The sequence below is a fragment of the Calidris pugnax genome, unplaced genomic scaffold, assembly GCF_001431845.1.
Source record: "Calidris pugnax isolate Ruff unplaced genomic scaffold, ASM143184v1 scaffold188, whole genome shotgun sequence".
Taxonomy (NCBI): domain Eukaryota; kingdom Metazoa; phylum Chordata; class Aves; order Charadriiformes; family Scolopacidae; genus Calidris; species Calidris pugnax.
Genome location: NW_015091257.1, coordinates 3,654,455 through 3,681,650, shown reverse-complemented (window position 1 = coordinate 3,681,650; position 27,196 = coordinate 3,654,455). Strand labels below are relative to the sequence as shown.

General features: G+C 40.5%; 1 protein-coding gene across 3 annotated transcripts in view; it reads left to right on the top strand.

Annotated features, from left to right (window-relative positions):
- Positions 1 to 4,833: 4,833 nt before the first annotated feature.
- Positions 4,834 to 27,196, top strand: part of PPP2R3B (protein phosphatase 2 regulatory subunit B'', beta) — a 54,987-nt gene continuing 32,624 nt past the window's right edge. For 2 of the 3 annotated variants that reach the window (XM_014960292.1, XM_014960293.1), the window contains exons 1-2: positions 4,834 to 4,883; positions 7,426 to 7,877. In XM_014960292.1, coding sequence (XP_014815778.1) covers positions 7,530 to 7,877 — 348 coding nt within the window. In that variant the 5' untranslated portion in view covers positions 4,834 to 4,883; positions 7,426 to 7,529. Of the gene's footprint in view, positions 4,884 to 7,425; positions 7,878 to 22,929; positions 23,289 to 27,196 lie in introns of those variants that run through there. The other variant, XM_014960294.1, reaches the window with a different exon arrangement.

Genomic DNA, 27,196 nt, shown 5'->3' with positions numbered 1-27,196 from the left:
AGCCTCCACATCTGGACTGCTATAAACATTGTCCAATCCAAGGCCCCCATGGAAAAAAACCATCACACCGATAGTAATTCACTAAAAAGTACAAGAAATGTTCATTGCTAGCCCTGCAGTGATACACAGTAGGAATTAATCTAAAACCACGACGGCAAACAACTGCTGAACCAATTTTCTTTTTTTTGGCTTGTAGGGCACCTGCTCTTACAGTATCTACATTTTATATCTCTTTTTTCCTTGCAGAAATGTAAATATTCCCATATTAAATCAACTGCTCGTGTAAAGAGATAGCCAGTGACAAGACCTTAGTCTAACTGCTACGTGGTGTGATGAGGAAGTAAAATCTATCTTCAAGTACAAAATATTTAAATGCCTGAACTCATGACACAAACTGGCAAGTTACAAAGCAGATTTGTAATTATACCTCTGACTTGCTTTTAAGGAGTTGTGCATCCGCAAGCTATGAACCAGATCCTGTACCACTGCAGTATTCCACCTCAAAGTGCTATGAGACAGAAAAAATTTAAGCTTCAAGTCTCAATGTGAAGCTCTTCCCAGAGCGTTGCTGGCTGAGTAACACGTGCACCAAGTCAGCATTGCTGACATTTTTTTGTCTGCATATGATGCTACTTCTGGAAGCCATATGATCTGCAGTTCACCCTCCTAGCTCTATGTTTGGAAAGCTGCTGCAAGGAAGGATGAAGCGGCATGGTGAGCTGGTATGGGTGCATAGTTTAAGGGACTCCCTGTTATTACCATTTTCTTAGCTTTTCCTTTCGGTTTAAGCGAGGCTGCATAAGGCACTGACAGTCGTCTCCATTGCTGCCCCAAAACAGTACTAGGACTAGCAATTTTGAGTGACAACACTAGACTTTATCTTTCACTAAGTGGAAAGCAACATTTATACTCTCCTGAACTCCCTCTGACTGCACAGCATAAGCAGGTTTACAAGGAACATCACCTTGGCAGCACAACCTCAATGCGCCCTTCCGGCCAAAATTTTCAATTACATCAAGTTAAACAAAAGTGACCAGCTTGTCAGAGATATTCAGCACACTTGCCTCCAATGAAGTTAGCACATTAGGAAATCAGGACACAGTTATTTTAGTGCTTATATATAGGTTAGAACCAAACTTCAGATGCCTAAATTTGAAATTTGTGTAATGTGTCAGCAAAAGCATTGCAAGAAGCCTGATCAAAATGGAATATTCTCCTTAAAGCAACATCCTAAGGAGGTACTGTAGTTCTCCTCCCAATACGACAGGCATATGAAAAGCTCTAGAATAAGGACTCATAAAGATCCTGCAGTGAACTGCATTTTGATCTCCAAATCACCTCTACCTCACTCTCTGTGGAACGATGACAACTCTGAGACTGGATGAGACTACAGCTGACACAGCCTTGTGCTATGCTCAAGCAAATGTAATACTGCCACCACATTTATCCTACCTAACTTTAGACTTCTAAAATGTGGTTGTGTATACCTCAGATACTAATTGAGATTCTTATTAATTAGGTCCTTTTAAGCCATGATACATCTGACCTAGGTTAGACGACTACCTCAGGATAACATTAATGAGGTCTTAGAAATGCCACTTTACACCCACCAAGTACTGAGGGAGTAGAAACAACTCCTTCATACCCAGACATCTAAGTTGTACACATCCAAGGTTATCAGAGAAGAAGCCCAGCCCTCATTGTGAATTGCTGAGTGGGAATGGGAACATTCCCAATGAACGCCGCTGCCCTGTGTCACCGTAACAGTGACAAATAAAGTCAAGGAAGGACTTTGCTATTTAGCCATTAGTGTATATTGGCAGTACTGCCGATATCACCTTGTGTGTCAAGACTGGTAGAACAAGGTCAGAAACGGAGCCAACAAGAACTGGAAGCTAATGTGGCTCTTCAGTTTCTGTACTGGAGTTTGTACCTCCACACACTACATGGAGGGAGGTTCTGTGATATGTGGACATAACTAGTGTGGCTGTACTAACTCCACACAAGCACTCCTATTATTAATTGATATGAGTTATACCAATACACCACTGTTGCACTTCTTAATCAGATTTATCTAGTGTAGTCTGCATCTTTTAGAACAAGGCTAAGTGTGACCTCATCACTTTAACTTTCAGGTATCGGTTGCATATTGCATACTCAGTACTTTCATATTTAATAATTATTCAATGGTCTTTTAAAGGACTTCATCCCTGAATCAGATACATACATTTCACATAAATTGCAATACACTAGAACAGATTTCCATTTTCCACATATTGAAAGCAACATAGACAAAGTACAGCTTCTGTACTTACTATGCCAGCAAGAACATGTAAGTAGCAGTCAAAAAGGAATTTCAAGTTTCAGTTCTTGGTGGATGATCTGAACAGAGAGGCTCAATTTAGGTATTTTTCCACTTTTGGCCAAGTTTACACATCCCGCAGTAGACACACTCCTGAAGGGACCTGATCCATCCAGAAGCATGTTCAAAGTACCCCTGTCAATTGCAAGGGTTGGTACAACCTGGGGATGATGCCCAAAGCACTTTCTGTTTAACAGAAGACATGCGGAATCGATTCCTCTCTCATACCACTGTTAACCATGACAAACTCCAATAAAGTCAGAATTAGAATTGTTTTGAATATACACTAGCATGCTCGAGAAAATAATGTGACCGTGTGTATTTCTCAGAGGTGGTGTTTTTCATTCCTTTTTCTTATTTCTCCCGTTCCTCTGGGAGATCTCATTGCCAGTTTCAACAAAGGGCATCATCTCTATGCAGATGATATCCAACTCTACAACTCTGTCAGCTCACTCTCTGATCCACTTCTTGCCACCTGTCTTCAACATGTCAATCAACAGATGGCTACACCACCACTAAGGAATGCTTCAAAGGCATTCAAAATGTTTTAAAAGTCCTCTTTGTTCCATGTCTGTGGCTCTGTTATCAGTCTTCTTAATTCAGCCCTTCAGTTCTCGGCCAAAAATCTTGCTGCTATCCATAACACAGGGTTTTCATATTCTTTCCCCCTGCTTTAAAGCTACTTTAATAATATTTACACATTTAGCCATAGTTTGACATCTGCTTCCTCTGTGTTATGTCGAATGCTTTACTCTAGTTTTTGTCCACTTTGGTTTTCTAAAAACATACATTCTAAACTTCACCAACCAATGGGCAGGAAAGAGAGTAGTGCTCTGCTTCAAAAAGCAGAGACCCCCTCAAAACCTTCAACACTTCACAGCTTTTCTTGAATGCAGAATCTCATTTTCAGACTTGTGAAAATATATTTCAGTGTCTTCAGCAGTACGTCAAAGCCCTGTGATATACTTAACAACAGGACCCCTGGTTTTGCTGGAAGATATTATTTTAAATATTACAAAAATATAACTGTATTGATCTGTATTACATTTCTCTCACAGTGTCTAGCGGTTCTTATCTCTGTATTCTCTCTCCAAGAGCACAGAAATAAGAAAGTCGATTCCCGCACTTACCCTATTTTAATCTTGTCTGCGTTTTTAGGCGTTTTTCTTCAAACTACTGAAAGATATAAATGGTATCACGTCTAGTACAACCTCCCTTCCACAGTAGTAACACTTCAAGGATTTGCGATAACAACCCACCACAAATCTTTGGAGCATCTGTCATAGTTAAGGAAGTGGAAGAATGTAAGTGGAATAAACCAAAGGGAAGTACTGCCACTTAAGGAAAATAGAGTAGTGGAAATAGGGACCTGAGGTAAAAATTACAGATGACTTGCTGACGTACGTTATACCAAGGAAAGAAACCATATGGGGTAAGGCTCTTAGATCATAGAATGGTGAGAGCTGGAAGGGACCTTAGAGATCATCAAGTTCCAACCCACCTGCCATGGGCAGGGACACCTCCACTACAGCAGGGTGAGCAGGTTGCTCAATGCCCATCCAGCCTGGCCCTGAACACTTCCAGGTATCTACCAAGAGAGTCTGTTTCCCCTGTACATTACCCAGTGCAAAAAGGAGCTGCGAACAGACTGGCATACTCTGTTGTCTTAATAGAGGGATTATGTTTTTATTTGCTACTGCCTCCACTTCCCCTTCCACCCTTGTATTTCTAATGGCAAGCGCAGGAATTGTGTAAAAATTTTGTGTTCTTTAACAGTCTCTAGTGGCTAGAACAAGCACAGGTAAGCCCATGTACGTTGCCAGCTCCTCAGAAACCAGTCAGCCAGGAGCTCACCGCAACCCACAGCTCAGAAGCCGAGGCCTTGTCGCAGCTGCTCTAAATCTGGCGCAGGCGGCAGCGCCGGGGAGGCCCTGGGGGGGCCGGGCCACAGGGGCAGCCCGCCCTGGGGCCGCTCGGCAACCCCACACGTCCCTGCCCGCCGCGCCGGGCACCGGGCTAAGGGCAGAACTGGCGGCTTTCGGGGCGGGGGGTGCCCGCCCACACACCTCACTGCCCCCACCCTGCCCCTTCGGCGCGGCTGCCTCGGCCCCGGGAGGGAGGGCTCCGACGCTAGGGCGGAGGCCGAGCGGGGCCCGGCAGCTGCCGGGCGACGGCGGTGGGAGCCGGGGAGGCTCCATGGTCACCCCCAGGGCGCCATGACAGCTCCGGCCACTCCGCCCGCTGCCACCGCGAGGGCTGATGGGAAGGCAGGGGGCAGGAAGGGAAAGACCCACCCGCAGCCTGCGCCGTGACATCACGACGCACGCCGCCCCTCCCGCGCACGGCCTCCTCCCACGCTCCTCCGTTACCATAGTGACCGCCCGCCGCGTCGCCGGCGGAGACGGGGCGGGGTGGGGGGGAGGGGGTGAGGTGAGCTCTCGCGAGATGTGGGCGGGCCGGAAGGAGGCGCGGATTTGAAGGCAGCGGCGGGAGGAGGGGGGAGGTCGGTGGCGCGCGGCAGGTGAGTGGCTGGTGGCCGTTGTTCTCGCGAGCCGGTGGTGGTGCGCGTCCCTTCCCCCCCCCGCACGTCCCCTCGCGTCCCCCGTGGGGTCTGTCTGTCTGTCGGTTGGCGTGGCGCCGAGCCACGTCGCCTCAGAGCTGCTGCTGCCGGGGGGGGCGGGAAGTGTCCCCCCGGCCCGCCCGCCGTCTCTAGGAGAAGCAGGTGTGTGGTGTCGGCGGGGGTTGGCCGGTTGTCGTCCCGGGGAATGGGGGCGGTGCCGTGCCGGTGGCTGCCACCCCCCACTTTGTGGTCGGTTCTGTGCCCGCCTCTCGTAAGCGGTCGGCGGGAGGCCGCTCCCCTCTCCTGGGGAGCCGAGGGGGTGCCCGCCTGTGGTGGCTCGGCCTGGCCCGGTGCTGCTGTGAGGCAGAACTTAGTTCTCTTTGTGGGTGTGGTTTCTTTCTCTGCTTTATCAGCCTCCATCATTTACACAGTATACACTTAAAGAAATTCTCTGGATTTGACTGTAATCATGGAATGGTTTAGGTTGAAAGGGGCCTTAAAGATCATCGAGTTCCACCCCCCCTGCCATGGGCAGGGACACCTCCCACTAGAGCAGGTTGCTCAAAGCCCCATCCAGCCTGGCCTTGAACACTTCCAGGGATGGGGCATCCACAGCTTCTCTGGGCAACCTGTTCCAGTGCCTCACCACCCTCACAGGAAAGAATTTCTTTCTGGTATCTAATCTAAATCTCCCCTTTTCCAATTTAAAACTGTTATCCCTTGTCCTATCACTACGCTTCCTGACAAAGAGTCCCTTCCAGTTCTCCTATAGACGCCCTTCAGATATTGGAAGGCTGCTCTAAGGTCTCCCCAGAGCCTTCTGCAGACTGAACAACCCCAGCTCTCTCAGTCTGTCTTCACAGGGGAGGTGCTCCACCCCTCTGATCATCTTCATGTCCCTCCACAGGACCCTTTCCAACAGGTCCATGTCCTTCCTGTGTTAAGGACTCTAAAGCTGGACACAGTACTCCAGGTGGGGTCTCACGAGCGTAGAGTAGAGGGGTAGAATCACCTCCCATGATCTGCTGGTGATGCTTCTCTTGATGCAGCCAGGATGCAGTTGGCTTTCTGGGCTGCCAGTGCACGTTGCCAGCTCATGTTAAGCTTCTCATCCACGAGCACCCCTGAGTTCTTCTCCTCAGGGCTGCTCTCTGGCCATTCTCCACCCAACGTGTATTTGTGCCTGGGATTGCAGTGTTGCAGGTGCACTTGGCTTGGTTGAACTTCATGTGATTTGCACGAGCCCACCTCTCAAGCCTGTCTAGGTCCCTCTGGATGACATCCCTTCCCTCCAGCGTGTTGACCGCACCACCGAGTTTGGTGTCACCGGCAAACTTGCTGAGGGTGCACTCTATCCCACTGCCTATGTCTCCAACAGAGATGTTGAACAGCACTGGTCCCAGTACCGACCCTGAGGAACACCACTCGTCACTGGCCGGCACTTGAACATTGAGCCATTGACCACAACCCTTTGGGTGTGGCCATCCAGCCAGCTCCTTATCCACCGAGTGGTCCATCTATCAAATCCATGAGTTTCCAATTTTGAGACCAGGATGTCATGTGGGACAGTGTCAAATGCTTTGCATAAGTCCAGGTAGACGACATCTGTTGCTCTGCCCTTGTCCACCAAGTCTGTGGCAGTATCATAAAAGGCCACCAAATTTGTCAGGAATGATTTTTCCTTGGTGAAGCCATGTTGGCTGTCTCCAACTACCTCCTTATTTTCCATGTGCCTTAGCAGAGATTCCAGGAGGATCTGCTCCAGAATCTTGCGAGGCACAGAGGTGAGACTGAGTGGCCTGTAGTTCCCTGGGTCTTTTTCCTTTTTTGAATATCAGGGTTATGTTCCCCTTTTTCCAGTCAGCGGGAACTTCACCAGACTGCCACGATTTTTCAAATATGATGAAAAGCGGATTAGCACCTTCATCTGCCAGCTCCCGCAGGCCCCGTGGATGGATTTTGTCAGGTCCCATGGACTTACGCACCTTCAGGTTCCTTAGGTGGTCTCGAACCTGATCTTCGTGTACTGTGGGCAGTTCTTCATTCTCAGAGCCCCTGTTCTTGCCTTCCATGACTTGGGCAGTGTGGTTAGAGTCCTTGCCGGTGAAGGCTGAGGCAAAAGACTGACGCTCACTCTTCTTGATTGTACTGTCACCAAGGCTTATCAAAAACTGCTTAGACTTTTAGTTCTTGATTTTTAGCAGGTTCAATTATAAGGTTTTTTTCAAGGCAATTTTCATAAGAAATGCATATTTTAATACATGTTTTTGGAGAATGTGTATTAGATAGCTCTCTTTGGAGAGAAAGAAACTGCACTCACACTGTCTCAGTCTCCATCATTTGCTCTTAAAAAGAAATTTGACTCTAATTAATGGCCTACACTTGCAAAATGTTGTAGTCATATGTTAGCATGTATCTCACGACATCTTTTGGTATCTTGAGGGAATAAATATCAACACTTCGTTAAAACCGTAAGATTAAATAATAGTATTTTTCATAACAGGAACCCTGGAGTCTGTGAAACACTGAAAGTCAAGTGGAATAAAGTAGATGACTGTCAAACCTTTCTTTTGAATTTGATCCAACAAAAAGGGAAATCGGTAGAAAATGTCATCTGGGAAAGTTCTGCAACCTGTACTGAAAATGAAGGTGGATGAACTGTTTTTGTGCTGGTTGAGTCAGCCTGCAACTCAGCTGATACTAAAGGACTGCTTGAGAAGAATCAAGAATGAGGAGAAAACAGAAATTGGTAATGGAGATTCAGGAAATGGTAAAAACGAGAGGTTCGCTAATCAAAACTCCAATTCCAAACAGTGCATATTAGGAGATACCAGATTGCCTTTGATGTCTTTCAGCCCCCCTCAACTTTCTACTACGCTTCCATTGGCAACTCCAGCCAGCACAAGGAACATCTCTAATGTTAGAGCAACACGTAGATCCTCAGGAACCAGAGTAGTAAGTTTGTTTCTTACTTATAAGACATATTTGTTTAAATGGAACTAACTTTTGTGTCCACTGTGGTGTTGGCAAATTATGCAAGTAATTAGTTGCCCCGCAGGAGGTGCCGGGAGTGGAGTCAAGCAGCAGCGCTGAACGTAAAATGTCAATGTTTCTGTGTCATTAGCACACCATGGATAGGTGGCCTAAACTTCCAAAAGACTGTCTTGGCGCCTTGTAGCTCTGTTGCTTTTTACAGGTCATGCGTGTGTGACACAAAATGAAAAATGAATTGTTTTCTATTTCCAATAATTTTTCTGTCAAGCGCAATATTGTCCTTGTTCTTTAAAACTGCAGAGTGGAAGGTATTTTAAAATTCCGTATTGAGTCCAGCTGATTAGATTTGGTATAGCTCCCTTGGTTTTGAGCTATAATGTTGAACATCACGCAATACCGATCTGTGCTGCAACTAATTTACATGTTATGTTTGCTTCAGTGGGTGCCGCACAGATAAGGAAAAGTCAAAACAAGTGATTCCTGCTTTCTGAAGTATTGCCTCTCCTATGTCAATAAGGTTAGGGCTAGTATCTGTATTCTTGCATTTCTTAACAGCCATAAACAAACTAGAGGTAGTGGAAAAGCTAGAAATAGCTTTATAACAAAAAAGTATTTTCAGAAATGTCCTTATGTCCACTGAGCAGTGTCTAGTGTCAAGGAGGACCCATATTTAGAGTAGGAGAATGAAAGAGAAATAATTGTAGAAGCCAAAACTTGGATAGCCAGATAGCCAAGACTAACCAGGTGTCGTTAGTGAATCTCACACTCATATTAAAAGAAAAATCTAGGACTCTTATCAGATGTGGTAGTTTACAAAGGCTATTTAGCTTACTAAATAGATCACAGTTGCTGGATACTTCTTGTTTAATTTCTGAAAGAGGTATCCAAACCAGGCGTTGATGCTTCCAATGCCATACTTTCAATAACAGACCCTTCCACTGTTAAATGCAATCTAATTTTGGACAAGTGTAAATTCTTGCACTTGTTTGCAGTGTTATTTTTATAACATACTGCCTTGACTGCAAATATTCCTTTGTCTAATGATACCAGGCACTATTGTTAGTGCAAGACTGAAATTTGGCTCCACTGAATCTGCATATTAACAACGTAATTGTTTTGGTACTGCATGGTACACTCAGTGCTTCCTTTCTAAGGAGGTCTTGATTTATAATAGACAATGCCCTCCATGCAAGAATGACACCCCTGCCCCCAACTTGAGATTCTTTTTTTAAATTTGCAGTTCAGTTAAATCTAATTTCTAGCCCTTCTCATAAACTGTAAAAACAAAACTGGATAGAAAATGATGTGGTGACTGACAAAACTAAGCATTGCATATATGATCTGCCCTATACCAAAGGAGCTGTTAAGAGGCATGCTGCTTCTGCTTTAGGACTATAAATTCATATCATATAATAATACTGGTAAGTTTTAAGTGGTCATCACTCCCAATCGCTCTACAGACTTTGGTATCTGACTCATTACATTGGCCAAACCTCCTAGTGTCCCAGGGAAGCTTTGTCAGGTTGGTAAGGGCAGAGAGATTAGGGTTGAGTATGTTTAAGAGTGTAGGTTACCTCTTGGCTGTTACTGGTGTCTGTGGACCCACAGGAGTAACAATGTGACTACTGTTTTGTTCTAAAACAGTTAATCTGAAGTGTTGTCTTGATTTCATAAAAACTAATTTTCAAATCTAGCTTGATGTCTTGAAACCAAGAAGTGGGGACTCCAAGTTATCACGCTCTCAGTCTAGAGTTTGTCTAGATTGACTTTATAATAATAGCAACTTGTATTTTATGCATAATCACTAGCCAGATGGCAGGGCATGGCAAGTGATTTACAAATATTTGTTTTTCTTTATGTTCACACCATTATGTTTCCTGTTCTAGTGAAATGTAGAAAGTTAGCAGATGCTCATTTTATTATTGTATCGGATAAAGGCAGGCAAGGGAGACCTTCCATTAAAAGCAACTGTTGCCTGAAATACTTGATTGCTAGCTCGTACTATACTTGTCTCTTCATGTCTCTTGGTTGATTGCTTTATAGTAGAACCCCAAAAAAAGAACTAGAAGAGATTAATAAAGAGTAACTTTCTTTACTTAATTGGAATTGTTTGTATTGTGCTGAGAGAGAACTTAAAGGGTTAGGTTGTTGGTTATTGGGTTTTTGCCTAATCTTTAAGAAGTGTAAATTCTATTTGGAGCAAGCATCAGCTCTTAAAATGCCACCAAGAGTTGCATAATTACATGTTCTGCCATGACAGTGTATTTTCTCATAGAAAGTGAAATATACCCCTTTTCCTTCTTGTACATCCATAAACTACCCATTGCTGTGTCAAAAGTAGACTCATTTGAGTTTACTTACTTGTGTAAGTTTGAGATCCTCGTCTCGGTTCTATAAATTGAAGAAAATGTTTCAGCTTTTTAAATGAGAAAGTTTGTACTGGAGGTCCAGTGATGCAGATTTAAATTCTAAAGACCAGTCCTAGAAAATGGTAAAAAGTAATGGGCTTAACTCTGTGTGTCTGAGGCTGATATTAGGAAAGGGTTTTAACATCAGCCATAAAGAGCTGGAGAATTATTTCTTTCAGGACTATATAAGTCATATAGACTTAGGCATATAGAATCACAGAATGATAAGGGGTTGGAAGGGACCTTTGGAGATCATCTAGTCCACCACCCCTGCCAGAGCAGGTCCACCTCGAGCAGATTGCACAGGAACAAGACCAGGTGGGTTTTGAATGTCTCCAGAGATGGAGACTCCACCACCTCTCTGGGCAGCCTGCATCTTACTAAACTTTTTTCTTATTGTATAGCAGGGTACAAGCAGTAAACTCACTTTGGCAGGATACATTTTCAGTATCACTGAAAATATATACTGCCAAACACTACATTTGATTACGGGTAAGGTTGCTGTACCCCTTTTCCAGTTTTTTAAAATGTTCCTACAACTTTTTTGATGGACACCAAACAATAAAGCTTCTAACAGAAAACTGATCTTTGGGTTATTACCAGATAAGTAGGTGTGAATGTGTAGGAAACTACTCTTTTCATGCTGCAGGTTTCTGTACCTGTTAGAAAAATATGTTTTGCAGAATGGGAAGCATTCTTGGAAGAGAGGTCTTTAAGCTAATTAGATATTAAATATTTAACACCTTAACAGTAGCATATGAGCAAAACAAGTTGGTGTTCTCATGGCAACTGCTAAACAGCATTAAAAGCACTGTAGCTGACAGCTATTGTATGCAAGGAAATCTTTTCTCTTTTTAGGAGGTTAGCTTCTAACTGAAGTTTGAGGGTTATATTTTTATCCAAAATTCAGAAGTTGCCGTGTGTTTTTGCTGAACCACTAATGTCTTGTCAGAGGAGAATTTGCTGTCTTTCAAGCTAGTTGAAGCCCTCCACTGATTAACAAGTCTGAAGTACTTTCTCAGATAATGAAAGAACCTACATGGTCCTTATGCTGAACATGAACAAAAAGCTGAGGCACTTCAAACAGGAATTTGTTCATTTGGACAGGGCACTTAAAGCCAGGTTCTGGAAAAACACTAATTCAGAGTAAACTGTTGGCTTAATCCACATGCATATTTTAAAAGCAAGATAATGAAAATTCATCTTATGGTGTGTTTTGGTGCAAGTGTAAACAAAACAGTGTTTGTTTAGGGGTTTGTGGGTTTTTTCCTTCAGGGGAGGTACTTTCCTTCACTTGCATGGCATCATTCAGGGTGAGGTCAGTGTCTGATTGCATCCATTGCAATTACAGTGTTTGTCCAAAGTTCTGGTCATCTTTGTGGTGTGAAGTGCTTGCTAACACTTAGTGTTCTGCAAGTAGGCTTGTGATCTGTATGTACTAAATGTATTGCAAGAACAGAAAATCAGAGGCATAGAAAAATCTCAACATTTAAGTCTTCAATATTTTATATTTTTGTAAAAAAATGAGATTCTAAAGCTGTAACTTTTATACTTGAAGAACAGCTGTCGTAACTTTCTTCTAACCTTTGTCCCTACTGTACATGGATTTAACAGTGTTTCCGGCACTCCAGATTATCTTAAACATATGGGACATACACAATTGTACACTGTTCATCACATTGTCAAAAATGCCAGGCCTCAAGGCCTAAAAGATGCCGCAGGCAAGATGTTTAATTCTAACCAGCTGGTGTGCAAGGCATCTGGGGAAACAATTCGCAGAATTCCCTATGGGCATTTTGGGGGGTGGTGGTGCAGAGAGAATGTGATATGATCTGAAGCACTTCAAAGTTATTTTCCGTTTCTCTGAAGGGTCAACCTTTGGTATAAAGGTACTTCTTGGATTGGTTTCTGTATGTTCTTTGCTTGATAAGCATACTGTTCCTGCTTGTTATCCCTTGACGATTATTAAAGCTCATTGTCCCATACTTCTGTAATTATTTTACTACTTTACTATATTGCTGCATAACTTTTTTTCCTCGCTACCGTTCTTGCCAAATTTTTGTTACCAGTTACTTGATTCCAATGAAGCGGTACTACTAGAATCCATTTTAGTTTAAAGGGAGACTAGAATCAAACCTTTTAACAGTGTCAGAAGTTTGAGTATAATAACACTTAGTAGTTGATTACTGGAACAAATTAATTCTTCTGAGGACTTGAGTTAAAGGGTAGCCAGGCTTAGACCTGCATCCTTGAGATTAGTGGTGGACTATCTCCATGTTCTGCAAGTGTGCTGTAAGTTTTTGGGGGGACCATCCTCTACTAGCAAGGAGAGAAACTATGTCAGAAAAGTAAGAGGAATGACAGCGTTTGAATCCTGCCAGCTCTTCATTTAAGCAGTTGTTAAGCTTTGATGTTGGCCTTGAAATTTCAAGTGTCTAGTTTTATATGTTGCCTGCATCTGAGTTGCTACCTAGTATACCTTAATCCTAAAGCAATGTTAAGTACTAAGTCCAGGTTACATAAACTGTATTAGCATTGCACAGCACACCAGATTACACTGTGCAGGACCCAGTGTGGTCTAGCACACTCCCTAACTCTGTATTATGCAAAGCTTGTGCTGATAGTGCTGTGTCCATCACTAAGTGGGGAGGATGGTGGACTTGGCTTCCAGCTAAAGCCCGTGACTTAAAGGCAGACTGTAAATAACCTGGTATCAAACTGATGTACTTTTATGATGATAACAGGGTACTATGACAGATGTCAGCACTAAAGTGTTCACAATAAAGGTCCTTCTATGGTGCCAACAAAGGAAGGACAGCCAGAAGTTCATATTAAGGTCTGGAAGAGTGCAGCTATAGGTGTTCCTAGAAAATCATTATTAGTTTCAAGTATGGTGAAATAATAGTAGTTAGCATAAGCAGCATTGATAGGGTGTTGTGTTATTCTTCTTAAGCTTTGCTGTAGTGAATAGCTTGGAATAGAAGAATTGTTTTCCTAATTAGAGAACCAGCTATTCATTTTATGTATAATGAGAAACTGAAAGTGATTCACTGTTGTAGCTTTTTGGTAGAGGTCTTTATTTCAACTGCATCTTGTACCCTGGGACATAAGTATTATGCTTTTATTAGCAGTAGTATTAATTCTATTTATACATTGTGCTTTGTTAGAAGAAATAGTGGTCTTTTGTCCCCTTGCAAAGTGGCAGTTGCACTTGAAGATATTTCTGTCCTACTGGAAACTCATAAATATTTCTTGTATGTTGCATCCAGTCTTAAGAAGCTTTGGCATTTCTAGTGCTGAAAAATGGAATTCAGAATTATATGTGATTTTCTTCAAACTTAAAAATCACCTGAATCCTGACACAAGACAAATTCAAATATTTGGATGAAATTTCTTAATCACAGACAGTCTCTCCTGTATAAGTAAAACTGTCACTTAAAAGCAAACAAACAAAAAAGTTCATAGTTGTATGAGATTGTTACTTACTTCTAGTTGCTTCTCTCTGACCAGTCTTTAAAAACATTTAAGCTTAAATGACTGACATAAAGCTATAATTAAACAACTCATTCTTCTAACAGGTGGTCAGTCTGGGAGGAAATTAGATATTAATATAGAGGAAATAGCTTTCTTTTTTCCTTCAGTGATGTTTGACAGCCTGTCTTATATTTTTGAGAACCTCTTCTTATGCCTTACACTTACTCTGTCAACAAGAAAAAAGCTTGAGGCCAAAGGTATGTATGGGCTTACTTCAGCACAAAACGATTAATGCAGTTCATCCAGTGAACTGGTTTGTCCACTGATAGACCTAGTCAATGACTGCACAGAATTTTTCAGCCAGCAATGTTATGAGAAAAATCTACAAAATACCAATGGTAACACCATATGGCTGAGTCTTGCAAATTTAGAGGCTTTGCACACACAGCAGTCATGAAAAATTCAATGAAAGTTAGGTAACTTAAGTAATTGCATTGATTTGAGAAGATGCGGGTTAAGCACTCTTGTTGTTTTTTTACAGTCTGCAACAACTGGTTACTAAATTTAATACTTTAGCTGTGGCATAATATCCAAATAACTCCTTTGTATTGGGTTGGATTAGTGTGGTGGTCTCATCTTCAAGTTAACCAGATGGTATTAATACCTTGGTAGGTAAGATTAGTTTGTATTCTGTGAACAATAGATACAACTTAAAATGGGTCCCTAGAAAGCTCACTGGTGATCAAGAGATGTTCTGGTGTTCAAGTGTTTCTGGTACTTCATGTTACATGTGCCCCTTTTGCATGGCAATCACTATTTTATATAAAAAATAGCTAGAAACTGTTCAGCCACCCATTAACCATTTCTTGACCACAGGTACTTGCAGGGGTAATGGGCTCTTACAGCTGGTGGGGTATGTGCTTAAATAACCTTGTGCATACTGCTTAGTTTCACTTAACATGGAATTAGCCTTATATATGTGTTCTATGCAGATCATATTAGAAACATTGGCAGATTTCAGGCAACAAATGAGACTAGTTGGAAGACTACAAGGAGACACTCACAACTCTTGTAGAAATCTATATACAAGAAGACAAGGGAAGCATTGCAAAATACCTATAATATGGAGTTGTAAATGTGCCCACCATAAACAAGTTTTACTTTCTTCTTGACATTATCTTGACAAACAAGGTTTGTAGAGCTTATGGCTTGAGTTGATCTGGTTTTAGAATTCAGCAGAACCAGGAGTGCAGTTTCTAAACGTTTTTATTTGTTTAGAAGCTAGATTTGTATTGATAAACAGTTAATATTTTAGGTTTTGTAAACTTTTCTACTAGATATGATCATCACTGATATATTGTAAATAATCTTCATCAATGTGGCACACTTCATTAACTAAGGAATAAAGCAAACTTTGAAATTAAGTAATGTTTACAGCAGTTAACAGGCTAGATTTGTCTTCTGTCTACTACTACTAGTATTCAAGAATAGTCATAATTTACAACAAATACTTATAAAGTCTTCTATTGTAATCTAAGAGTTTAAACAAAAGATCACCAATTTAGTTGTCTTACTTGCCGTTAACATGCTAAAGAATATTTTCTAAATTTTTATCAAGTAACAAATTTAAGCTTAATATTTGAGAGAGATCTTCTAGAATGCTTAAAATATTTAGATTTCATATCAAGTCTTCCAATAATGGAAAATCGAGGAAATTGCTAGTCAAGAGTACTGTTGCTGTTCTGGCAAAGTTTTCGTGTTGCTATACCTCTGTAAGTTGTCCTATTACTTCAGTCTTATTTCTTCATGCGTAATGGTTGCCCCTCTACTTATCATACTGGAAGCTCAAGTTCTGCCTTCTTTCTTTGCTTTTTCCTTTACCACTGTAGCCTTCTTGCAAGTCTGGATGTGCATGACTTTTCATTTAACTCTGTAGGAACCAGTAGTTTCTGTCACCTCTCCATTTCCTGTACCAGCAATGATTTCATACTGATTCACAATCAACACAGTAGTGCTAGTTCAAGAGTAAGCCTCTATAGGAGTTTTACCAGAAATCCCTTGTTGGCTGGTAAATTACAATTTGCCATTTTTCTGACTGACTCGTAGAACAAGATCTGTCTCTTAAGCTTCCCAATTTGTTGTTTTTGCTTTAAGATCTTCAGGGAGGGAAATCTCAAGCGAAAGCATAAGCAAGAAGCTGTCTTGCAGCTGTCACTGACTCAAAATTATTGTCTTGTGATTTCAGGGACTAAATTACATGTCGTGTTAGCCTGTGATGCTGGATTTAAAGTAGTGGTTGTACTTTCATACACCAATCATTCTAGCTTTGGAAATTATGAAATTTCAAAATATAAATGTGTTTTTGAAAGATTAATTGAAAATTTAGTTCATGTCAAAATGATGAAGTACTGAACAGCTGGTTCAATGTTTAAATAAGTTGCTGGACAGTTATAAAACACTGCCATTCATGTTTTTTATACCAGATTAGTCTGTCAACTTCTAAATTAAGGTGACACAAGGTAAATAATGCCAATCTAGAAATGACTAAATATCCAGAATGGTCTGTGTGACTTTGAGAAGTTGCATAACATTACACTCTATTATGAAAGCTGCTGTCTCCTGTAGGAAAATCTCAGATAAATTATATGTATACTGCTGATTTCCTAAAATGGCAGGGAACATGACAATTGTTCTGAAAGGAATATAAATTGTCCATTAACTGTCAGGCTTCTGTTTTATCATATCCAATGTTGACGCTTGCTGAAGGTAGTCTGCCAGATGCAGTTAGCAATCTAAAAAGGCCCATGCTATGTCTTTGCAGTCCAGGCAGTGTAATCATAGCAAGGTGACATGTATCTTATCTTGCTTATAATCTGATAACAGCCCATGGCGTGGTACACATACATGGCATTCTTTTGGTAATGCGCAGAGAATCTGATCAGCCCATCCTTCCTGGGCTACCAACGTGACCATATATCTCACATCTAACTGGTGCCTTTTTATTCATTGTCTTGCCTCCTAAAGATTCTGGATTCTCTTAGCAACTGTGGAAAGAACCTCCAGGCAGTGCTGTATCTAATTCAAGAGTACTGGAAGATTTAAAAAAATCATTAGAGAAGGCATGCTCATGCAAGGCTTCCATGTTTTTTTAATTGTCTGCGTGTTCTATGGGGGAGGCACTGCATCCTCAAAAAAAAAAAAAAATATGAAAGCTGCTGTCTCCTGTAGGAAAATCTCAGATAAATTATATGTATACTGCTGATTTCCTAAAATGGCAGGGAACATGACAATTGTTCTGAAAGGAATATAAATTGTCCATTAACTGTCAGGCTTCTGTTTTATCATATCCAATGTTGACGCTTGCTGAAGGTAGTCTGCCAGATGCAGTTAGCAATCTAAAAAGGCCCATGCTATGTCTTTGCAGTCCAGGCAGTGTAATCATAGCAAGGTGACATGTATCTTATCTTGCTTATAATCTGATAACAGCCCATGGCGTGGTACACATACATGGCATTCTTTTGGTAATGCGCAGAGAATCTGATCAGCCCATCCTTCCTGGGCTACCAACGTGACCATATATCTCACATCTAACTGGTGCCTTTTTATTCATTGTCTTGCCTCCTAAAGATTCTGGATTCTCTTAGCAACTGTGGAAAGAACCTCCAGGCAGTGCTGTATCTAATTCAAGAGTACTGGAAGATTTAAAAAAATCATTAGAGAAGGCATGCTCATGCAAGGCTTCCATGTTTTTTTAATTGTCTGCGTGTTCTATGGGGGAGGCACTGCATCCTAACAAAAAAAAAAAAAAAACCCACCCAAAACCAAGCACAACTGTCTGCGTGTTCTATGGGGGAGGCACTGCATCCTCAAAAAAAAAAAAAAAACCCCACCCAAAACCAAGCACAATGATTGAGATTCTCACAAACTTCATTCCAAGGCCAAAGGATCGTTTTCTCCCTGTGAAGGTAGATTTCTTAACTACACAGCGACATCATCTAGGAGTTCATCGGTGTAGCACATCGTACTCAAAACACTATCAGTAACTTTCAAGTAATCAGTTTAGGTAGCTGATAGCTAATAACCTGATAGCATAATAACCTCATTCCTTCTGTGATCCAGACATTGTAGACTTTGTCTCCCTTGTTTTGTCAGTGTACTGCTGAAAACGGGTGACTCATCCAAAGGAGAGTTAGGGATGGACAGTAGTACTTTGTTAGCTCGCAAGTGCATTGTCCTCTTACTCTCCTCCCATAGAGCAGTTAGAAATGGGAAGTTACTAACAAGAAGCAAGTTAGACAAGTGTCTGAAGAACTGGAAAAGCTGATTATTTGGATTCCATTAAATCCTTTTCCTTATCCATCAGTATAAGGATGGATAAGTTTCAACGTTGTGCATCCTTATTTCAGAGAGAGTCATGGGTGTTGGGAAATGAAAATAAAAATCAGTATTTGTGAATTCAATATTGAAAAATCAGTATCAGAGGGTTTCCTCCCCACCCCCAAGTGGGTCATCTTGTCAATAGATGTTAATATTCTTGATTGCTTAGGCAGTTACAAGGATAAAAAGAAGAATTTTCTTTGCTACTTCCAATTTATTCTTGTATTTTCCAATTCTCTAGACATTTCATGTTTTACAGTAACTGGTCTACTAAAATTCGAGGTCAGTAAATCTTGCTATGTACTTCTGAATACATAGCAAGTACTAGTCTCCTGAGAAGGGAATGTTTTTGTTTATTGCTTGGAATAATGTAAAATAACACACTTGAACAACTGAGGCTTTAGTCCATTGCTATAAAGAGTTTTTCCTCTGCAAGGGCCTCTTTGAAGACTTGAGCGGAAGTTTTGGAATTCTTTCCAAAGAGAAGCACTAGCATTCTTCATTCGTTTATTTAGACTATGTCAAAACTGGATGTTGCTATATAAAATGTTAAGAAGAAAGGTACTACAGATGCTACCAAGCCTGCCTAAGTTGTGTTTTCTTACTTTGTAGGCCATAAAATCAAATATGACTGAGATGGACATTGCCTTCTAATCTTTCCCCATGCTTTTTATTCAGTACCTTGAGAACTGCTGTTACAACAATGATCTATAGGCTACCACTGGTCTGTGGGATTAAAGATCTCTAGGCTACTGTAAATAATGCATCTAGTCAATGAGCACTGCGTTTACTGAAGTGTGGTGTTTTTTGCATCTACTGTTATGCAATAGATTTTGGAGAAATTGGGTTAGATTTATTAGAAGTTCAGTCTGACTGTGGAGCATTGGTCTGAGTTGGAAACTAATTATCAATCAAATGTCTAATTATTATGCAAATAATGGGGCATATCTAGTTCCAGCATCTTTCAGTAGATCAAAGGCTGGATATGGACTATCTGATCTAGAAATAAGTCTTGATAATATTAAATAATGGTGACAGTCTAGTCACAATCTTTTGTGGAGACTGAGGGGGAAAAATGAACCCAGCATTTCAGGGCCTTTTGTAGTTTGCTTGTTTTCCTAGTCTAGTAAAGAATTGCTGCTTTCATTTGTCTCTCTTCTGGTTTCTTTATGTAATTTCTTCTTTGTCTTTCCTGCCTCATAGTGCCTGTGTTTTAATTAGCATTGTTAGCTGATTGACTTTTTATATATGTATATATATCTTCCTGAACTATTTGCTTATACTAATAGTGTCTTTTTTCCACTTTAAACTTCTGAAATGTATCTTTAGTACTAAGTTAGTCATTCCGTTTCATCTTTTTTCTATATTGATAAAGATGCTAACTTGCCTTAGTTATGTCCTCCTAACTGCTCTTTTCTGCCCCTTGCTAATCAGTTTCATTTGCTAATGGTTACTCTAGTTGCATAACTGTAGTTGACTGTTGTGGAGATCTGCCAGTTCTCTTTCCACAGTTAATCCCAGAAGCCAGTCTATAACTTCTATAACTCTCTCCAAGGCCAAGCAGGCTTTCTGTCATCTTCACATGTTACTGGGTTGAAGACTGGACCCCAGCAACTAAAGGTTTTGCATGGCTAAATACATCTTATTACATACTTAATTTAATGCTTGGATGCTTTTTTTTTTTTTTTTTTTTTAAAGTCTTTAAACCTGGTACTTAACTCCATGCATGAAATATTACACAATATGTTGATCATGCTGTTTTTTAATTTCAACTCAACTGAAGAAGCATTGTTAAAAAGAATCACTATATCCCAGGGGAATCAGGAAATTAAACTTTATTTATTGTTTTTTTTTTGTGTTTTTTTTTTTTTTTTTTTTTTTTCAAGGACTTGAGGTCCATTACCCATAATCTCTTAAGACTTTAAACCTTGTCGGTATATGCTTCTGACAAGAAACTGCATCTTTGTAGACAAATGCTTAAGGTTTTTTGAGGTATTCTTCAGGTTACTATTTCCTCCACATTAGCCAAAATGTTAGTGATCCTCATCTTTGTCCCACTTCAATACATTTGTGTAAAAGCCACACAAATATTACACTGCTGTTGTGTATATTCAGATCTCTGTTGAAGCTGTAAGCTCTTCAGCCACAGTCCTTGGAGTCAGATCCATTCATAGTGTGTATCTTTAGTTTTGGAAGGAAGCTCTGAGCATGCATCTTCTCCTGTGTTTATCTAGCTAATAATAAGCTGCCAGGATACTTGAACAGCTTTATGGCTGGCATCCAGCCCTTCACCCAGGAAAGGATTTTGCCATAGCTTTCCCTGGAGGGAATTCAGATTTAGAATAAATGTAACACTATACCTGAACACTCCTATTTCCATCTGCATGGAAGCTGACTTTCCCTTTCCCCTATGGCTATTTCATGACTGAAAAGATTGAAACAGATTTTAGGGGGTTCTTGACCACATTGCTTTACAAATGCTTATATCTCCTTAAATGTGGCAATACAAACCCCTTTTCTGTTCAGATAGTAAAAAGAGGGGGATTAATAGCTGCCAGCGTACTTACCTCTCACAATTTATTGCAACTAAATGTTCTATTGCATGTAGATTCTTCGTATACTGCAACCTGTGAAATTTTGACAACTGTACTGCATACAGGTATGTACATCACCACTAGGTTTCAAACAAGACTAGTGACAATAGGGCTAAAACAATATTAGGCTAACAACAGGATTGACTTGACATCTACCTGAAGCAGTTCAGTAATATTATGACAATGAAATACAGAATATTCAAAATATTGAATATAATATGCTGGTTATGTGGTGACGGACTTTGAGCTCCGTTTGGAAAAAGGAGGGAAATCTGCAACTCAGTTAAGAACACTGATTTCTTACTGAGGCTCCTTCAGCAGGTTTAGGTGAACTGGAGCACCAGTATTTTAGGTTAGCTCTCCACGTGGCAGTCGGTCATCCTAATGACTTACTACAGCCACCTCAAACAAGACCATGAATGTAGCAGTGAATGGGAGCACATCACCTGGTGAAAAGGGGTGAAAAGAGAAAGCAATTTAGGTGAGAGGATACCTTTCCTGACTTCAAGGAAAACCTATTTTGCCTAACCTGAAATGCAATCTGCCTTGCAATACAACCTTCCTGACCTTCCCCAAACATCTTGGTCTGGAACGGGGATCTGGTGCCAGAGGAGGAATCTTCCCCTACTCTAACACCTCAGTCCTTCGTCTCAAGTTCCAAGCATGCTGCTGTTGTGTGCCGCACACCCAGCTCTCCGCTGCCTTTCCCTGTGGCCCAAGGGTTATCACAGGGTAGTCGATTTGATCTTCCTAAAAGACAGTGAGTGACAGCCAGTTTTGCTCGATGCAGTTTGACAGTCAGGTCATGCCAACCACAACATGTCTGACTCTTGCCTTGTCAATTCCTTTCTTGTTCTCCCACTTCCGAAAGAAATAAATATCTTCGTAACGAGTTGCAATAAAGAAGCAGGTGGGGAAAATGGGGCACTACATTCAAACCACGAAAACAAGCTTTTTGTCATCATTTACTTTCTAACAGTGTGTGATAAACTAATAAGGATCCAATTAAGACAAATCATGCTTCACTCCTACTTTTTCATAGTTTTCTTCTTAATCTTACAAGGATATTTACTGTGGGGTTTTAATATATTGTTAACATGACAGCATGGCTATGAATGGATGAATTGGGCTAAAGATTATAGATAACACAGCGTGGGGGTATAATAATGCAGCCCAGTAAGAGACGTCTCAAACTTAGTGGTGAAAGAGTTGGTTTAGAATTTCTTGGACTGTGTACATCTTTGTGCAATCAAGAAAGTGGCCTTATTTAAAGCATGAGGGATGAAAACAGCCCAGACCACGACACTTCACCAGTTACCAATTAATGTACCTAAAGCTGCAAAGGAGGAAGGACAGAAGGTCACTTTAATTTCCACAAAAGCTTATCAGATTTCTGTTACTGGGAAGAAGATTTCTGTGGGCTTAAACATGGCCTTCCCCCCATTCTCTGCCTTCCCCCCCCCCAAAAAAAAAAGGTATTTGAGATCCAATAAACTGAAAATAGAGCAGTATCTGACTCTAGTGCTACTGAAATGTGACCGATATGCAAACCAGTATGTGGATGTTAAACATTATAAAACTCTTATTTATGAAAAAAAAACCCTCCTGACAAGTTTTTCAGATTTTGTTAGATGGTTCATATTTCAAGTGTAGCTTTCTGTAAGACATGATTTAAAACAGCATTTCACTCTGGTAACATTTGCCTCATTTCTGCTACTGCTTTCTGCCTTCATTTGAATGATTAGATTCTTGTGATACAGTAATTTAATTCTAGATAAACGTAAAAGAATCTATTTCATGAAGCTGCGTAAGCCACTCTCAAAGTCTGTCTGCAGCTTTTTCTGTTGTTGCCTTCACGTTCCCAGTGTAATAATGCTTCTTCTAAAGGACTGCAGAGTTTAAAAGGAATTTAATTGCTGTTTAATAAGCCTTATCCTTCGGTGAGGTACTTCATTGAAGCTAGACAGTGAGTGTTTTGTGACAGAAGGAAAAGCTGAGGGGGATGGGAGGAGGAGGAAGCTACAAAATGACCACGGCTGGCCTCTCTGCATTCCTCTAAGGCTTGCTTTTTTAAAATTGGAAGCTGCTTTTATAGACGGTGCTCCAAACAGGTTTGTTTTTTTCCGTACTGTCCCATTTAGACTTTGGAATGTGTGTACGAAAGGGCAGGCCCCCAAAGTCACTTTCCAATCTGTTTTTGTGATTCCAGCCGAGTTCCCTTTAATGTATGGAGCAGGCGAAGTTGAGCTGACTCTCTTATAATATCACAGAACTCGGGCGCAGCTGCTGCTTTAAGTGGCACTGTGTGATAATACAACAGCTCTGCTATTTACTGGGACTCAAGTGCCTGGACTGGCACACGGAGACATTATATGAAATCCGAAAGCATGAGGATAAAGGAAATTTCTTTGCGGCAAGATCCTGACCTAAGAAAGGAGTTGGCATTGCTAGCTCGAGGATGTGATTTTGTTTTACCTTCTAGATTCAAGAAGAGACTGAAAGCTTTTCAGCAGGTCCAGGTTTGTCATTCAGTTCTTATACAATTAAGTTGTTATTGTCAGTTGTACCTTCAGAACCATGCAACTTGCAGGAAATAATTGCAAGTTCTTCCTCAGCTAGCAGGATTTCAATAGTCTGTTCCATAGTTGATGATTTTTCTGTGTTTTAGAAAAATGTATGGGTAGTTTCCTGCAAACCAAAAATGAGGAGATTTTACTAAAACATGTAGCATAGATGAAGTACGATGCTTGCACAGAGGCATATGCAGTGGAAAGTTGGTGTATGTAATGCTATTAGACTTTTTAAAGATTGTTTTCCTTAATCTGCATAATCATAATCTGCATGCATTTCCCCAGGGGCTTTAATTTACCTTTTACTGAAACTGGGATTAAAAAAATATAGTGAAATAGGCTGTAACTTCACCAATGAATATGTTAAAAGGTGCTTTCATACATACGCGGTGATCCTGAGTTCCTTTAGATTATGTTTATTTTGGATTTAGTATTTGGATGAGATCAGTTGTTGCTACATGGTTCGCACGTGTCCCTCTGCTGCTTTGCAGCAGGGAGTTAAATCCACCATTTTAAAGTGAGTTCATAATTGAGAATAGAAGCATTCGAAACATATAATTTGTAGGAAAATTACTTACAGAGCAAATGTCCAAAGATAATATCTTTTGGGAAGGGGGAAAAGTGTATTACTGTTGAATATGTTTCAGAAACTGAAAGTTGGTATGTCCTCAGTCACACAAGTTTAAGACTTTTGGTAGTATATGAAAGCATTCACTTTGTCCTTACCTCACCCTCACTTCTAATTCATGTACTAAAGGTATATCAGTGATGGCATGTGTGACGTCTTATTTTTTTTTATCCTTTTTTAATTAAGAAAAGTTTAGCAGTTTAATAAAAATTACATTATTTTAGGATTTCTGGCTTTTAAAATCATTCTAAATATAGCCTGCTACTTAATTTTGAATTCAGTGCACTAGTGTCCCTTTCAAGTGACCTTCAAGAGAGGGCCATAGAGCCCCACGACCCTAAAAATGTGTTAGCCTTCTGTCTTCTATATTATTATCTAAAATTTGTTTCGGCTGGGCTATATAAGCAATGTTTATTCCTTGGCACGAAGCAGAATGCAAATGCTGACCCTGCTGTTTTATGCCATTCAGCATAAACTTGTGAATGAAAGGATTTTACGACTCGAATCTGTTGGGCTGAATTGGAGACAGAAGGAAACTTGTTGACTAGAGTCAACAGGAAAAGAAAATACTATCTTAATTTCCTAAAAGTAGCAGTATCAGTTAATATTTAGGCACCTCGGAGCATGAGGCAAGTTTAGTCTAGTCATGGCATCCCGTTGTAAACAAACACACTATTACCTTGTGTGGTGCCCCTTAACTTGATCTGGCTTTCATCGAATGATAGTTGGATCCCTTGCACTTTTACAGGGCTTTTTTTATGTTGAACTAGAAAACATCTCAATGTAGTATGGTGGTGCCTATTTTTAAGCAAATAAGTACTTTAGAAGACTGCTTGCCTACTCTGTAGGGTTTTTTTCTGTTTTAGCATGCTGCTGGCTATGAACTTACAATGCAGATGATGAACAAAAATTTTTCATTTTTAATCAGACTTGTGCTTCTTGTGTAAATAGCAATTGTAGAATAATCTATCTTAAGCCACGCATTATATTAGAGACAAAATTCTGTGGGCAAAACAGACTTAATAGGAGTATAAAACTAAAATCTAATGTCTGTCTTTGCTCAATTTGATAAATTATTTTATCCAAGAGTCCTTTTTAAAAGGTATTTCAACCTCACGATTTTAAGGAGGCCTTTTTTGAAAATACCTTACCAAAAAAAAAAAGTGCTGATAACTATTGGTATAGAAGATGATGGACATTCTTTACCTAGTGCTTCATGTTAATGATAATTTCAAGTTGTCCTTGTGGGTTAGGTGTATTTTGAAGAATAGCCATTTATCATCTGCCTAACCATTGATGAAATTTCATGTTGAAATTAGACTGCTTAGAGCTTTTGTAGAATAACTTGCAAAAACTTTCTCATTTCAGTTGCTAAGCTTCATTGCCATTGGATTTTACAACCTCCTATACTGGTTGTACATAATATTGACTTTCAGACAGAACAGTTAATGTAAAATGATGTAAAATTAGAATGCTAAAATTAAGCAGAAATGGAAGCCAATCTGTTTTTCTGTACTTTTACTACACTCTTATAATTTCAAATGTCAGATTCTCCTTAACAGATTTAGTGCTATTAAAGCTAGCCTCTTAAAAAATGAGTAATGGTGGTGGATGGTGAGATAAAATGTGGCTCAATATCTGCTCTGAGGTGGGTTGGAGTGACTGGATCTTCCACAGGTTCTAGGAATTCTAAGGCAGCGGCGTTTTGCACAGAGCCCTGTAAGTAATCTGTGTAGGTAATCCCCTGTATTTTGGAAGGGGTGATCATTGGAGCATAGCAAATCAAGTTTCATGAAAATCTTTAAATAGACAACCAGTAGTTAAGTGGGTGGCTCTGGAAAGTGGTGGAGCAGGCTGTTTCTCAGAGGTTGCATTTATTACTGAAAATTTGTGAAGCTGAGCAAAACAGGGCTTTCTGGGAGGATTGGTTTAATCAAAAGGAAGACAAAACAATGCAACAGTTGAAATGTTCTCTATTTCTTTGGGGAAGTGGATTTTTTTAGTAGATAACTCTGCATAAAACTCAGTAAAACTTCAGTCTATTTTCTCCTGATGTTACTTGTAAGAAAGACCTTTCTTAGGTAATTTATCACCTACAGAGTATAGTGAACAGGACACGCAGCACTTGAAGAGGCACAGTGTCCCTCTTGCTCATCAATTTCTCTGAAACTTTGGAGGAGAAGAAACTATCACCGTGTCAAACATCCTGGCAACTTAAAGATGTGAACTGAAAGGCTTATTACCTGCTGATAGCTGAGCAGAGCTGTTTTAGCCAACAGCTGGTGACATCCCTACCTGTCAGAGCTGGAATCATTACCCAGCAGCATCATTACCCAGCCTACGTGAGGAAAACATGTCTGAAGCATGAAACAGAATGATAACAGAGTAAAATACATCTGTGTGCAGTGACATGCTTATACCCATGTAACTCAGCGTTAGCTAAACTGGGACAATAGGTATTTTTTGCTACTTAGAGACCACATCACTTTGTAGAACAGTTGAGTTCTAACTTTAGAACTAGACTTTTTTGAAGTCAACTAAATTTCTGCTGAATTTGTTTATTTAAAAAAAATGGGGGGCGGGAAGCTGCCCTAAATCTTGAATTAGTCCTCTAATGTTAGTGCCAGAACGAGCATATTTTCTGGTACTTTTAACGCATCAGGCCTTTATCTGCTGTTACTACTTGGTGATTCCTGTAGTTGCATGCGTCACACCTCGGTGTGGAAATGGAGAACTGCTAGTTCCATGACCACCTGTTAATGATACAAAATGCTGCTTACACGTGCTATTTATGTCCGCTGTATGAGAAATATTTCTTCAGCTTCTGCGGTGCCTCACAAGCGTGGCTTTCCTTCTGAGTGAAGTAAGCTTAGACATGAGCGCCTCTTGATCGCTTTTGCACTCCTCTGTTACCAAAATTCTTCAGAAATGCTTGTGGCGTGTTTAAGACAGCAATGAATATGGAGCTTGTAGGTTGTGTGCTGGGCAGGTGTGTGGTTGTGCTGTAGTGCACTGATTCTTCCAGTCATGAAGATAACATGCCCATTTCTGAGATAAAATGAATTTTAAAAAGTTTAAGTGAGGCAGTTGGTTTTATAACTATAGTCACAGAAGTAGGTTGTGTAACAATTAGAGGTCACTGGCAAGCCAGCCTTCCTATTAGCATCGATTTTCTAATTTAACGTCGTTCAGAGGCCTTTTAACACCACAGAGGGAGGACCTGGTATCC